At 54.0% G+C, this 13,827-nt stretch overlaps 1 protein-coding gene across 1 annotated transcript in view; it reads left to right on the top strand.

The window, feature by feature from the left end:
- The window catches only part of RFX8 (regulatory factor X8), a gene marked incomplete at its 3' end in the record, with an annotated part of 66,046 nt that overhangs the window by 49,129 nt on the left and 3,090 nt on the right, over positions 1 to 13,827 (top strand). Inside the window, exons 10-14 of the mRNA XM_082356502.1 lie at positions 1,126 to 1,184; positions 2,606 to 2,762; positions 6,046 to 6,140; positions 9,830 to 9,944; positions 13,437 to 13,753. Coding sequence (XP_082212628.1) covers positions 1,126 to 1,184; positions 2,606 to 2,762; positions 6,046 to 6,140; positions 9,830 to 9,944; positions 13,437 to 13,753 — 743 coding nt within the window. The remainder of the gene's footprint in view (positions 1 to 1,125; positions 1,185 to 2,605; positions 2,763 to 6,045; positions 6,141 to 9,829; positions 9,945 to 13,436; positions 13,754 to 13,827) is intronic.

Genomic DNA, 13,827 nt, shown 5'->3' on the forward strand with positions numbered 1-13,827 from the left:
AGAGAAAGTGAGGTCTGGAACTTGCTGGGAAAGGGGGCGCATGAAAGGGGTCCAGTTTTCCGGTGGCCCCTTCACCACCTGCGCTAATCCCAGCCCTCTGGCTCTCCAAACCCCCTCTAGGATCTTCAGTAGCTTCCTAGTTGATGGGCCTGCCTGCAGCCTTGCCCCGCCTCGGTCACACGCCCTTCCCCTCCCAGCAAGTGCTCTATAACAGAGGTTCGATCAATTAACAACTGTCCACGGCCCCCACTGCCCGGATGGTCCTCTCTCCTTCCCTGCTTGGCCTCTGGCCCGACCCTGTCCCCCTGCCCCCCTGACCCACTGGCGTTCCCCAGCACCGCAGACTGGTCGTCCCCAAGGGGCCCTTATTCCTACTGCTGTCTGTGCCTAGTCGCCCCCGCCCCCCGCCATTGCTCCCCGCCAGCTCCTACCTACGCGTTAGAGCCCAGGCAGAATGTCCCCTTCCGGATGAAGCCGTCCCTGATACCTTCTTCCGCTAGGACCGCTCACTTCCTTCTCCCTGTGTCTCTTGTTGCCGGGAGCACTTACTCTGCCGTTGGGACGCTGTTGGTGCCCCCGGTAACCTCCCCTTCGTGGGGAGCCCCTGGGGGTGGAGGTCGTTCCCCTTCATCCAGCCGTGTAGCCAGGACCCAGCAGACGCTGCACGAGTGTCCCCGGGAAGTGAAAATGTGAATAAATGAATAGATGAGTACATCCAGGAGAGCGCCTCCTCTCTCACGTTTTCTCATTTCTGATCGTTTCCCGAGGAGAGCACGTAGAGATGAGAAGTTGGGGGAAGTCAGGGTTCCTGGGCAAAATCCTCAACTTCATGGAGCACACGGCAGACGCTGGAGGACATCATTTTCCTGGCGTTGCGCGAGCGGGGGGGTGCGGTTGAGTCAATGCGCCCCTGCCGGGATCTCGGAGCCACTTGGGAAGGGGCGAGCGGGCGGGGGGTGGGGGGTGAGGGTGCTGGGGGCCTGGCTGGGTGGGGCAGGTGGACGGCCCCGCCCTCCTGGGCAGATGGGCGTGCCACCTGTATGCACTGCCTCCTCGTCCCTGCCTGCCTGCGTGCAAACGTGAAGTTACAGTATCAGTAATGGCCGTGTGTATTGTTCTTCACAGAAGTTACTGTGTTTGTCAAAAGACTAAGAAGAAAGACACACCTTTCCAACATGGCAAAGGTAGGTCTCAGGCAACCAGACAGGAGGGGACAAAGCAGCTTTCCCAGACAACCAGACAGGAGGGGACAAAGCAGCTTTCCCAGAGCGAAAAGCAAAGGCTGCCACTGTCCCTCAGAGCGGGCAGCAGGCCCTGTGCAGGGAGGCCGGCCCGCCCACCTGGAGGGCAGAGGACAGCTTGCTGGGCCCCAGGTGCGCAGCTGGAAGCCACCCCCTCCTCCCCTCCGGCCTCCAGGCTCTGCCCGTGGAGGAGAGGACGCAGGGCCAGCAGGTCAAGGTTCTAAAGTTCCAGAGGGAGGCCCCCCAGGGGTGGCGTCCCGGGCAAGCCAACATCAGAGGTGGAAGGGCATCGTAGCAGAGCCTAGGACAGACGGACGGGCAGACAGACCCTACACCCTGTGCATATGGCCCTGTGGACTCTGTGTGTCGGGGCCACCAGGTCCTCGGCTCCGACCTTCTCACTCCTGGGTGTTAGGGGAGGGGAGAGAGGGGCTGAAGGAGAGGTTCTAGGATCTGTTCTGAAATCCCACGGCGGCAGATGGGGACAGAGCCTGGGACCGGCCCTCTGCCCCAAATCAGCCCCGGCCAGGGGGGTCGCCCAGCCAGGCCCGCCCTTTGACCATCTCCGTCCTCCACCAGAAGGGTTGTTTCTCCTTCTGAGCTAGAGGCCCATCGGGTTCTTGGCACTTTCACCTTCCCGACTGGGGCGATGGCAACAACCTTGCAACCCGACCTCCATCCCTACCCACTGGGGCGGCCAGCTCAGGGTCCAGAGCCTGCCCTGCTGGGAGCCGCACCTTTACACTCACTGTTCCAGGAGAGCTTACTTAATACCCAAGGGCCCCTTTCCTCTCCGTAAAACAGACACGGCTGTAGTGCCTGCCCTTGGGGCTGGTGTGAGGATGACTCACCGCTCGTCCTGCAGACCCCAAACACGTAAGGGATAGGTTTGTCCCACTGGACGGCGGAGACCCACTTCGCTGCCCAAGGCTCCCCAGAGGAAGGACAGGAGAGCTTCTGGGTCCCCACAGCCGTCCTGCAGAGTCCGGCCGCCCTGTTGCTTCTTCAGAACCGCACTTGCCTGGCAGAGCCCAGTCACCACTGTTTCCCTCTCGAGAGAATTCAGGCTCCTTGTTCGGGGTGCAGAGGACAAGGAACCGGGAGGAGGAGCTGCAGGGCCCTGAGACATCTGCCCGGGAGCAGAAGTGTTCTAAATGCTGAGTTCCAGAAAGGCAGTTCTAGAATGTGTGCAATTTGAACATTTTGATTGTCATTTAGGATTCAGTTGTAACGGGCAAAAATACCCAAATCCACTTTTCTTTCTCTTCGACAGCAAGAAAATTTTGGTAATTTGGAGAGGGGGCATTAGGCCAAAGTAAGATGACAAGATTTCATTAAGTGTAGCGTTTGCCGTTTGTCTTTAGACCATGAGAACGGTGCTGGAAAACAGCAGGAGAGCCAGCCTCCTGAAGTCGGATCTGCACGCCATCATCCGTCAGGGCGCTTTGGATATTTCCGAGAAAGCCCTGAGGAGTAACCCGAGCGGCACTGGCGACCTGGAGGAGAACACAGAGATGAAATGTAATCCTCTTTCCTTGGCTGCTTGGTTGCAGTGTTTGGTATATAGTCAGGGCTGGTACGGCCATCACTGATTTATAGATTTCCTAATAGAGTTAGAACGTTCCTCTTAGACGTTATAATTTATCTGCTTGCACACCTCTTCCTGCAGAAGGTGAGGAGTGCCCCGAGAACCCTCTTCCAGGGCCTGCCCTGGGGTCCGTAGCGCCAGGACATATTTGCCGAGTGAGTGTGGTTGCTGATTGACAGTATTTCTTGTCTCCTTTGGAAAACCCTCCTGCATCCCTCTTGTAGATGCACAGATCGCCTCTTCGGGCCTGAGTGGGATTGACTTAGCTCTCTACCTTGCCAGTTTCTGCTCTAACTGTAGTTTTGTTTGTTTGTTTGTTTCCACACCCTCGCAGCTTGTGGGATTTTTAGTTCCCCGACCAGGGATTGAACCCAGGCCCACGGCAGTGAGAGCGCAGAGCCCTAACCACTGGACCGCCAGGGAATTCCTGCACCAAGTGTTATTTTTAACAATGTGAAGTTTAACGGTGGTGCTTTGACCTTATTTCACTACTTTACAAACAAGTGCTATATAAGCCCATGAATATTCTTGCCCTTTGCTATTGTCCGGAAAAGGGGGAATTTCCCCCTCTACCCGTCTTGAGTTCTCCTGGCTGGACTAATAATCAACCTGACGCAAGACAGGTTCACAGGAGAAAAAGACACAAATTTTAATTCATGTGCACAGAGGTCTTATAGAAATAGGACCTAAGAAGTAGACAAAGAAACTTAGGTTTTGGGGTACCCAGTTAGTGAAGAAGCTAAACAGAATTGGGGCTTGGGTAGTAAATTAAAGAACTAACATGGTTTGGGACTTCCCTGGCTGTCCAGTGGTTAGGACTCCGTGCTTTCATGGCCGAGGGCCTGGGTTCAATCCCTGCTCGGGGAACTAAGATCCCACAAGTTTGGCGGCGCAGCCAAAAAAAAAAAAAAGTAACATGGTTTGTTTACACATGGTTTGTTCTCAGCCTGAATTCCCTGTCTCTGGGGATAAGGGTGTCTCTTCACATCCTGGTGCCGGAAGGGCACCTCTCACACCGGAGATTTATTTCCTGTTTTCAGGGAGACCGAGGAGGAGAGTCAGTGTCCTCCTGTGTTGGCCGTTTCTTAAGTAACTTTTCAATCAAATTAACCAATATGCCACTGAGGCACATATTGGAGCCGCCTACTCTGGGCCCCGACACTATCTGACAATTGTAGTTAATCTTAAGGAAGAAAATCTCCATTCTGATGCCAAAATCCGGCCTCTGTACACTGGTGCCAGATTAAATCTCAGAGTTGTGGGTGAAGTAGAAAGAAATAGCTTTATTACTTTGCCAGGTAAGCGGGCCACAGCGGGCTCATGCCCTCAAGGCTGTCTCCCAACTTGGAGCGGGTCTTACAGTGTTTTAGGAGCAGGGCGTGGTCAGCTCGCGGGCACTCTTCTGATTGGCTAGTGGTGAGGTCATCGGGAGTCGGCATCATCAACCTTCTGGTTCCAAGCGGTCTGCGGTCTCCGTGCTTGTGGGCAGCAGACAGTTAACTCCTCCCACCTGGAGGGGGTTTCAGTATCTGCAAAACAGCTCAAGGGACATGGCTCAGAATATTCTCTAGAGTCCTTGAGGAGGAACTAAAGGTCCTTGACTGTGTTTAATGGCTAAAGTATTATTATTTTGTCTTGCTTGCCTGTTTTCCTTTCTTTCTGCATTTTCTCACTTCTCTGATTAAATTTCTTCTTCGGCTGAAGTTTTTCTACAGACAAAAGGCAGGCGGAGGACACGGGTGGAGGTGTATTCTGGGAAGGCCCCGGAGGGTGCTGCCTCAGTTACAGTTCCACGCGCGGTGGCATCACTGGGAGGGGACAGTCGCCACAGCAGGAGGCTCCCCACTCGGGGGGCCGGGCGCTGCTTCAGGAGGGGCTGCAGGCCAGTTACCACCTCCTCCCCCAGTCGCTAGGCTTTGGTCTGAGGGCTGCCGGGAGGGGTCAGCCATGCATAAAGCTGCCCCCCAGTGCCTGAAGCCCCCTCAAGGCGTGGGCTGTGGGCTTCATCACGGCCCACCCAACACGGGGCTGGCACACGGGGGCACCTCAGCATTTCACGACCAGATGGCTACGTGGGTTCAACGATGCATAAAAGCACCGCAAAGTATCCTGTCCTCTTCCTTTGACCTTGAGGTGGGGCTGACTTGGTAGGATCGTACCAGCTATTAAAATAACGAAATGGGTCCTTACTTGTTGCAGAGTAGCTCCCTCCCCCCACCGCTTGCCTGTCCCAAATCCCAGATCCTCCCCTGGGAGACTCCCCTCCAACCAGACCAGCAGCTGAAAGGTGAACACCTAACCCAGCAGGCTTCAGGGCAGTGGAAGCCCCCCCTCCCAGGCCACTGGCTTCCCCAGCAATCCCAGCTGGCCACCCAAACCTTGCTCTCAACCCCAGCCCAAGCCCGGGAGACCCAGGAGGCATGAGGCCTCTCCCCAAGCTGCCGGTCAGCCTGCCAGGGGCTCCTGGGCTCCTGTTGGCATCCTTGCGTGTCCTTTCCAGAGGACATGTTGCTGGCAGGGAGACAGCACGACCCCTGGCAGACGAATGCCTGAGATGTGCCTGGAAGATCTTCCAGACGGAGCCTGACCAAACCTGCACCAGGGCTATGGCAGCCCACTGGGTTTTCTAAATCTCCTTGGCACACGGGGGCACTCAGACAGGTGGAGGAGGGGCCAAAGGCTGAACTTCCACTCTCAGCGCTGCCTGCATGGGTGCGGGACCCAAGTCCCAACGTCGCACACTTGGGCTGCAGCCCTTGGGCCTGTCCTGACAGGGTCTGTAGCCCTGGGCAACTCACCTAACATCCCTCGGCGGCTTTGATGTCCACCGTCAGTTAAAGGACTTGAACAAACCGCCCCCTTTATAAAAATGGCAGGGATGGGTGAGGTCACGTCTGTATCCTGCAGTGAGCTCACTTGGAGCCGGGTTCTGTGTAATTACAAGGTGTAGTTATGATTTCAAACTATTTCTTCCCATTTCAACAAGTAGCCCAGGGGATTGCTAGAAGGCAAGACCACAGAGCTCTGAACCAGACGACCTGGGGTGACAGATCCAGCCCAAGGCAGCCTTTGTGTTCAAAATGAGGGCGAGGCCCCAGGGAATTCCTTTGAACTGCAGCGCAGATGTTATCCCCTAGGTCACCTGGGATACAAATACCTACTGGGGAATTCTGCTCTACTGCTCACAATCATTGGGTTTGTTTTGTCTGTTGATAGGTTTGAGCAGTTTAATTTCTTTGCTGGGGACGTCAACAGACCTCAGTGTATTCCTGAATTGTCTGTGTTCAAATCTCCAAACATCTGTCTTCCAGGTACAAAACCATGATTTTTTTTTTAAGAGAAGAAGTGGGTGTGGGTCATTCTAGCTACATTATAGCACTGAGTGCCCAGGACCTGGTGCAAAGGAAAAGGTTTGCTCTGGCGCTCTGGACAGAAATGTGTCAAGGCCGGGACGGGGGTTCAGGATGGGGAAGTGGTGTCTCAGAGGCTGGCACATCATGCAGCTCTGTGTGTGTGTGTGTTTGCTTGCAAGTGAGCACACGTGTGCATATGTGAGCATGTCTGTGCATGGGAGCGCATGTGAGTGGGTGTGGGCAGGTAAGGGTTGGTGTGCAGTGCAGTATGTGTGCCCCAAGCAGGAGTGTTTAGGAGGCAGATGGGTTTGTCTGTTTGGGGAGAATGGTACTCATCTGGGGATTTTGCAGACAGTCCCAGTAAGACGTCAGGCTTGGGTTCACAGAAGCCAAGATGAATTGGCTTCGGATGCGGGCGGATTTGGTCCTTCTGCTGGACATGTCACTTGGACTGACTTCTCAGTAGGCCCGTTGGCTTGACTGTCATCATCACCCTCATCAGCAGTCACAGTACCAAATCAGGTCCAGCTGCTTGCAGCTCAAAAATCAGTACTCAAGAGAGGCAGATGTTGGCAGAAAGGGAAATTGCCTTTGAGCAGAATACCGGCAGTCCGGGGAGACGGTAGACTCAGTGTCCCCCAAAACCACCTCCGAAGATTCTGCTCGGCCAAGAAAGTGTTTAAAGCGGAAAAGGGAAGTCATCTCAGTTAATCACTGAGACGGGGGGTCAGAGTGGTGCCGTGCCCCACGGTGTGCAGGCTTGTCGACTTCCTGTGCTCGCTCTTTAGATGCTCTCCTGTTCACACAGTTTGTTCTTGAGATCACTAAAGGGGAAGCTGAGGAAGAGATCGGTCATCTGTTAATTACTTCTTCATTTCTGTTTCTTTGATCTATGGAAAGAACCAACAAGTTAGGCAAAGTATCGTGTGATCAAAAGGTTTGAAAGGTGTGCTAGGGCCGGAGATGAGTAGAGCATGGGGGCGCCTGGTTTAAGGTTAGTGGCGAGACGAAGGGACCTCCTGCAGAGAGCTCTTTTCTGCCCAAAGCTGCCCACAGTCACCCTGTGAGAGCGGAGGATGCCGTCAGGGGACGCCCCAGCACCCTGGCCCCAGTGGGCCCGAAACACGGGGCCTCCCGCCCCTCGAGGCGTCGTACTCTGAAGGCTGAGGCAGCAGGAAAAGACCTTGACGAGGAAGTTGGGTTCCACTGGGAGGTGAAGGGCAGATAGGATTAAAAGAAGCTGAGAAAGGGAGACACCGTTCCCGAGACAGGACGGCAGGAGCGGAGTGGGCGTAGGGAAAGTGGGGGACTGGTCTAGGGAAGAGGGGGACATCTCTGCAGCAGAGAGCAAGGACCTGGAGGGCCTGGGACCAGAACGTGACTTGGGTTTTCTCCTTAAGCCTCCAGCCACATGTCTTCCTGCCCCCTCCATCTCCCCCAGAAAACCCAGGAAAGGGCTTGAAAGCTGGTCCCAAGCCTTGGCAGGTGTCTGTTTCCATTCTTTGCTCCTTGGATATAATCTTTCCAGATTCTGTGTGGTTTTGATTCCCCCTCCTTGGTCCTCGGCAAAGCTCACTTGCACCAGTGGTAACGTGCGCGGGTGCGTAGCTGCAGAGACAGCGATTCATTCGACAGGATGAAGCTCTCCATCCTCTGGTCCTTGTTTCAGACACTCACACAGCCTCCACTTCACCCCCGCTGAGCCCACTGAGACCGTTGGTACCGGTCCTGCATGTACCGGTCCTGCATGCAAGACCGTGTAACGCGGTGTTTCCATCCTCACCCCTGCAGCGTCACGCATGAGGCGTCTTCGAAAAATGGTGGTTTTGTAACTGCCTGCCTTTGAAGGGCTTGTTTTTGTAAAACAACCTGGCTGATAAAAAAAAACAAAACAAAACCACAAACTATTGTCAATGAGATACTCAGACTGTTAAAATGTGAACCCTCGGGCTTGTCCGAGATGACTAATGGCCTCAAGTTGTTAGCACCTGGCAGAGCCAGAGGAGAGAAACACTCGGCTCTGTCGTGCTTCATTTCGTTCCCCTGCTTCTCGTGCAGTCTGGGCCCAGGAGTCATTTCTAAATGTAGGAACCTGAGGTATCACGCTGCCGGCGAGAGGAGGAAAGCTGGGTAAATGTCTGTGTTCACGAGTGAACGTTTGTGCGGAGATCGCCCACAGCTCCTTCTCTGGATGGTTTTAGGAAGCATCCCTGTGTGTGTTGAACACCATCCGGGCTCCCCCCCCCGAGAGCCCCGTTCCAGGTGGTCCCAAGTCGGGGGGGGAGGGTGCCGCTGCCGAGGGAGGTCTGTTCCCAAACCCCAGTTCACGTGCCCGACGCACAGTGAGGCCACACAAACTGAAAGGCTGGAGTTTGGAGCAGAGAAAGGTTTACTGCAGGGCCGAGCAAGGAGAGGAGGAAGGAGACGGGTGGCTCGGGCTCAGAATACCCCGGAACGCCCGGAAGGGTTTCAACAAAGCGATTTGAAAGGCCAGGTGAGGGGAGGGGCCGGGTCCCAGGGTGTGTGGTCAGCTCGTGCACAGTTCTCTGATTGGTTGATGGTGATCAGTCCTTAGGCCCCAGCAGGTCTCATGATCATCAAGTAGTTAATTTCTTCCATTTGCTGGGGGGGGGGGGTTAGCATCTGAAACTCTCAGGAAATATGCATGAGATACTATTGTCTAGGTACTTCAGAGAGGAGCTACAGCAGAGGATATTGGGGGAGGGGGGGTTCTGTCCTGGGAGGGCCCCATAGGGTCCCGATTGGTTACAGGTCCACAGCCACCCAGAGCCCAGGGCGGGCCTTTGGGGGCTCTCAGCGGGGGCTGAACAGAAACCGAGAGGGAAGGGCATCTCCTTATTCCCGGCCAGTCCCTGCCGTTCTTCCTCGGAGACTTGCGGTTGAGTCCCTGGGTGGTCCTCACACGGGAGACTCAGAGAGGCTCAGGGGGTTCACTCCAACCTGTGCTGGAAATTACATACGACTCTGTTGGTTTGTAACTCGCCTGAAGTGTGGCCCGAGGCTGCTGTCAATCTAGTGGGGAGTTCCTTAGTCTGCACGTGGAGGCATCTCCCGGGTACCCAGTTTAGTGCCACTCAGGCCATCCGATGACCTTGGCTCCGCTGGACACACAGGTGGGCCTCCCGGGCCTCAGATAATTCACCCGGCACAGTGGCCAGCTTTGTGCTTTGCAAAGTCGGCACCCTTCCTTCCATCGCTGTGGGACTCTGGGCCCCTTCTTCACAGTATCAGACTTGCCAAGTGTAAATTAGCCCCCGACCCTCTCGGAGGCAACTGCCAAGGGGGCTGCAGCAAGGCCGTCCTGCAGGCCTCCCTCCCCTGTTGCTCCCCACAAGTGACCTTTTTCTAAAAAAATTGTGTGGGATTAAAAAAAGGAAGTAAGCCGCTCTCCCACCTCCTGCCTTCTCCCCACCCACTTCAAAGGGTTCTGCCTGGAACCATCCCCACAGGAGACGGTGCAAGACCGGGCCCAGGCCTGGGCCTCCTCGCACCTCGTCTTTCCTTCTTCCTGCCCCGCTTTGGCCTCGTGAGACTGTCTGTGCGCCACCCGTGGGTGCATTTGACAACACGCTCGCCTTGATTTTTATCATAAACCCCAGCATTTTTTTCTCTCTAAAATGTCACAGCCGAGCAGAAGCAAAGAGGAGTTGATCAGATTGGCCGCCAGCTTCCAGCTGAGATGGAATTTCCTCCTCACGGCCGTGAGCAAAGCTATGACCCTCTGGCACAGAGACAGCTTCGGTAAGTCCGAGAACACACAGCATTTTGTATTCTACCTTTTACAGATGTTATGACAGCCTAAGCGTTTTCCACATTGCTACCTGGACCCCACTCGTTTTTTTCTCACCTTTTTATGTAAAATACAACACACAGAGAACCACACACACAAAAAAGCATATTAATCTTTTTATGATGGCAATATGATAGTTCATCAAACAGCTGGACCACGCCTCACTCTCCTGTCAGTGAAAATAATCAATCAACAATCTAAAATAAGAATAGAAAAGGGTTTTATTTGCGCCAAACTGAGGACTAGCCTGGAAGCCAGCTTCCCAGATGACTCTGAGAAACTGCTCCGGAGAGCAGCACAGTTTTATATCTTGTCAGAACAAAGAACATTAAACAAGTCAGGGTTTCATTTCTTCAAGGTTATTTAAAAAAAAAAAAAAAAAAAAAAAACAGACCAGCAAGTACCCAGCGAGTCAGTATGGCCTTGTCACCTGGGAAGGGGGACTTACCATCAAAGGAGTAACCAGTATCAGTGTCCCAGGAAGGGAGGCATTTAATCTTTATTTTTAACATGGACATTCTTTACTTCTGGTCAGTGTGTCCTTTTCTCTAATAATTAAAGCAGAGGTACAGTGTAGGTTTGATAGGCGACACACAGGCTATTTTAGTTGTCAAATTCAAGTTCACTCATGTATAAGCCAGAATGACTTCCCTGTATCTCAATATGTGGACATGTCTTTTGTCACTCCCCTGCCATCATTGTCGGACGTGCGGGAAACCTCCCCTGGCATTTGAATTGTGCGCTTTCAGACACTGTGAGAAAAGCAGCAAGCGTCCTCTTTTTCTTCATCTCCCAACTGAGATGGACCAAAAAAATGGGTTCTTTGGGGGCACCCGGATTTAACCTTCAGGAATAAGAGTTGATAAAGTCCCCACTGCGTGCAGATGGTGGAAAGAGTAAAGCAGTGTCTGTTTTGCCAACTTTCTGGTCCAGTAGAGGGTCTTTCTGGGCCCGGGGGGTCCCATCTGTCACAGCTGTGGTACAGACACAGCACAGGAGAGTCGCGGGGAGGGACAGTCACCACTGAGCCCCCCAGCCCCACGGAGGGGATCACTCGTTTCAGCAGAGGTCGTGCGTCCCTGCAAAGTCCCAGGCACCTTCCTGGGCACTGCACACACGGCCGTGGACAGACAGACAGACAGAGCCTCCAGCCCACAAACTCACACACCTATCAGGGCAAGGAATCCCTGCCCCAGGGCTGCCAGACGCCCTTGCGGCGGGTACACAGAACAGGAAGAGCAGACAAGCCCTGTTCTAGACCATTCTGCAAACACTGGGGCGCTTGGGAGGGTTGTGGCTGTACACAGCCATATATGTGACCCCCATTCGTCACGAGGCTCACCCCACAGATGAAGATGAGGGCAGAGTTCAGGTGCAACCACAGAAGGAAAGCCAGGTCTGTAGTTAGTGCTGTCGACTGAAAAAAATGCACAGCCTGAAAGTGGAGAGTTGTGTTTTATTCGGTGGACAAAACTGAGGACTAAGGTCCGGGACACAGCATCTCAGCTCACTCCGAGGGACAGCTCCAGAGAGGCAAGGCGGGGGCCAGGGTAGATAGGAGCAGTTTTTGCAACAAAGACCAGGTCATCGGAACATCAAAAGACGACTGGTAATTAAAGAAAACCAGACATCTCAAGGTAAGGAGTTCAGCACTTTCCTGCGTTCGAGAAGATGCAAGAGTCTGGGCTCCTTGCTGTCATCCCTTTGATGTGCTCCTCAGCTATCTGGGGCCAGTACCCTGCGTTTTCTCTTCCTGGGTCTCCTCAGGGTGCACGGCGGGGGGCGGCCGCAGCAGCTAATTGCTAGATGGGGGGCATCCTGCCTCTACCCTGAGTTCCCTCAGGGCTCACGGTCTCGGGGCGGCTGTCATGTGATGGCTTGATAGCTGCAAAATCCTTTGTTTACTGATAAGGCAGGTGGCCTTCTCACCTCACAGTGCGTTTCCCCTCTGCCTTCTTGGACCTTCGTATGAAGTCAGAGTATTCACACCACTAGTTTTTCCCCTTCACGTGGACCATGGTTTCACGAAGTTAAACAAGCCAGGAGTTGTTTGTGGGTCTGGCTTATTCCAGACCAGGCCATGCCTCTCATGGGGCCAGGTTCTCTCACCTGAGATCTAGCAGAGAATAGTGAATATTGTATAAAGCTTTGAAATGGACAGGAAGGGTCAACACACCCTTCTGGTCTTCCATGGTCTCTGAGTTATTTTACAAATCTTGTAAATTGTATCAAACAGATAATAATGCAAATGATTCTCCTCCACACAAATGCAAACTAGTGTGTCAGCAGGAGGCAGCCGGTAACTGCCCTGAGCACAGAGCTGTGCGGCGTCTGTTTGCAGATTACTGTCCGTGGCATTCTTTGTTGTCTGTGTATGTTTGGTGTCTTGAATTCTCTCTCTCTTTTTTTTAAAATAAATTTATTTGTTTATTTTTGGCTGCATTGGGTCTTCATTGCTGCACCCGGGCTTTCTCTAGTTGCGGTGCGCGGGCTTCTCATTGCGGTGGCTTCTCTTGTTGCAGAGCACGGGCTCTAGGCACGTGGGCTTCAGTAGTTGTGGCGCGCAGGCTCAGTAGTTGTGGCTCGCGGGCCCTAGAGCGCAGGCTCAGTAGTTGTGGCGCACGGGCTTAGTTGCTCTGCGGCATGTGGGATCTTCCCGGACCAGGGCTCGAACCCATGTCCCCTGCATTGGCAGGCAGATTCTTAACCACTGTGCCACCCAGGGAATTCCTGAATTCTCTTTTGAATCAGTTGCAACATCTTACTAATTCCCTCATTAATTGAGTCCCGTAAAATCTTTGACCCACATTCATTTTATATCTGTATAAGAGTCGTGGTTTTACCTTCATTAAGTAATCATCTTTTAACGATTATAATAGGCCAGATCTCCCCCAACCCCCATTGCTCAGATGAACATTAATTATCCTTTCCTTTTCTGGAACCAAAGGCCCTAGGATTCAGAGCACTCAGCAGAGCCACACGCCCTACTGTCCCCCACCCCAGACTCCCTAAGGACAACCCTTGCGGGCCCGCGTGAGAGAATGCGCCCCTTGCCCGCCTCCCTCCAGGAGATGCCGCCGTGCTACACGTGCCAACCACAGGCGGCCGAGGGGCACGTCCTCCAGCTCCGGGAGCGGCACCCATTTCTCTGTAGGGTTGCTTTCCTCCCATCTCACACTAGCTGGGTTTACGTTCCCTTCCGTGGCTCAGGCCATTAAGCTCCCTGTGCTTTCCGTCCGAAAGCCGCCTTGCTGGGGTCCTCTGGGTACGGGACGCCACGCAGGTGACGGACGCTGCCCGGGGCCCTCAGGATCTGCCAGTAGGAGTGAGGCTTTACTGCCCAGGAGTTCAAGGCCCCAGAAAAGCTGTTAGTTTCACAGGGATCTGTTTACATGTCCATCTGTCTATCTACTTACTCATTTGGGGTTGTTATTTCAATGTAGGCTCCTGGCATCTGTTTCATCTGCTGCTTTTGGAATATGTGATTCACATACTTCAGTCGTGCATCGAGGAGGACGAGGAGGGCGATGACGTGGGAAATCTCAAGGAGATGCTACCAGACGACCAGCCTCTTGTCCCGCCAGACCAGGAACTCTCCCGCCCTCCAGACCCGTCCCCAGCTCAGGAGCGTAGAAGCCCGAGTGCGGATGCCCCCCGGGTGACGCTGAGACACAAGAGCCACGGCCAGTGTGCCACGGAGGGGAGCAGCGTGGTCGTCAGGGTCCCGGGCTTCCTGGTGGACATCGTCACGGGCGACAAGGTACAGATGCTGGAGCCCCAACTTCCGTCGTGTTTTCAGGGAGATGAGAACTGCCAGGTGGTTAGGAAGCCCAC

Source organism: Balaenoptera borealis (assembly GCF_965194805.1).
Source record: "Balaenoptera borealis genome assembly, chromosome: 15".
NCBI lineage: Eukaryota > Metazoa > Chordata > Mammalia > Artiodactyla > Balaenopteridae > Balaenoptera > Balaenoptera borealis.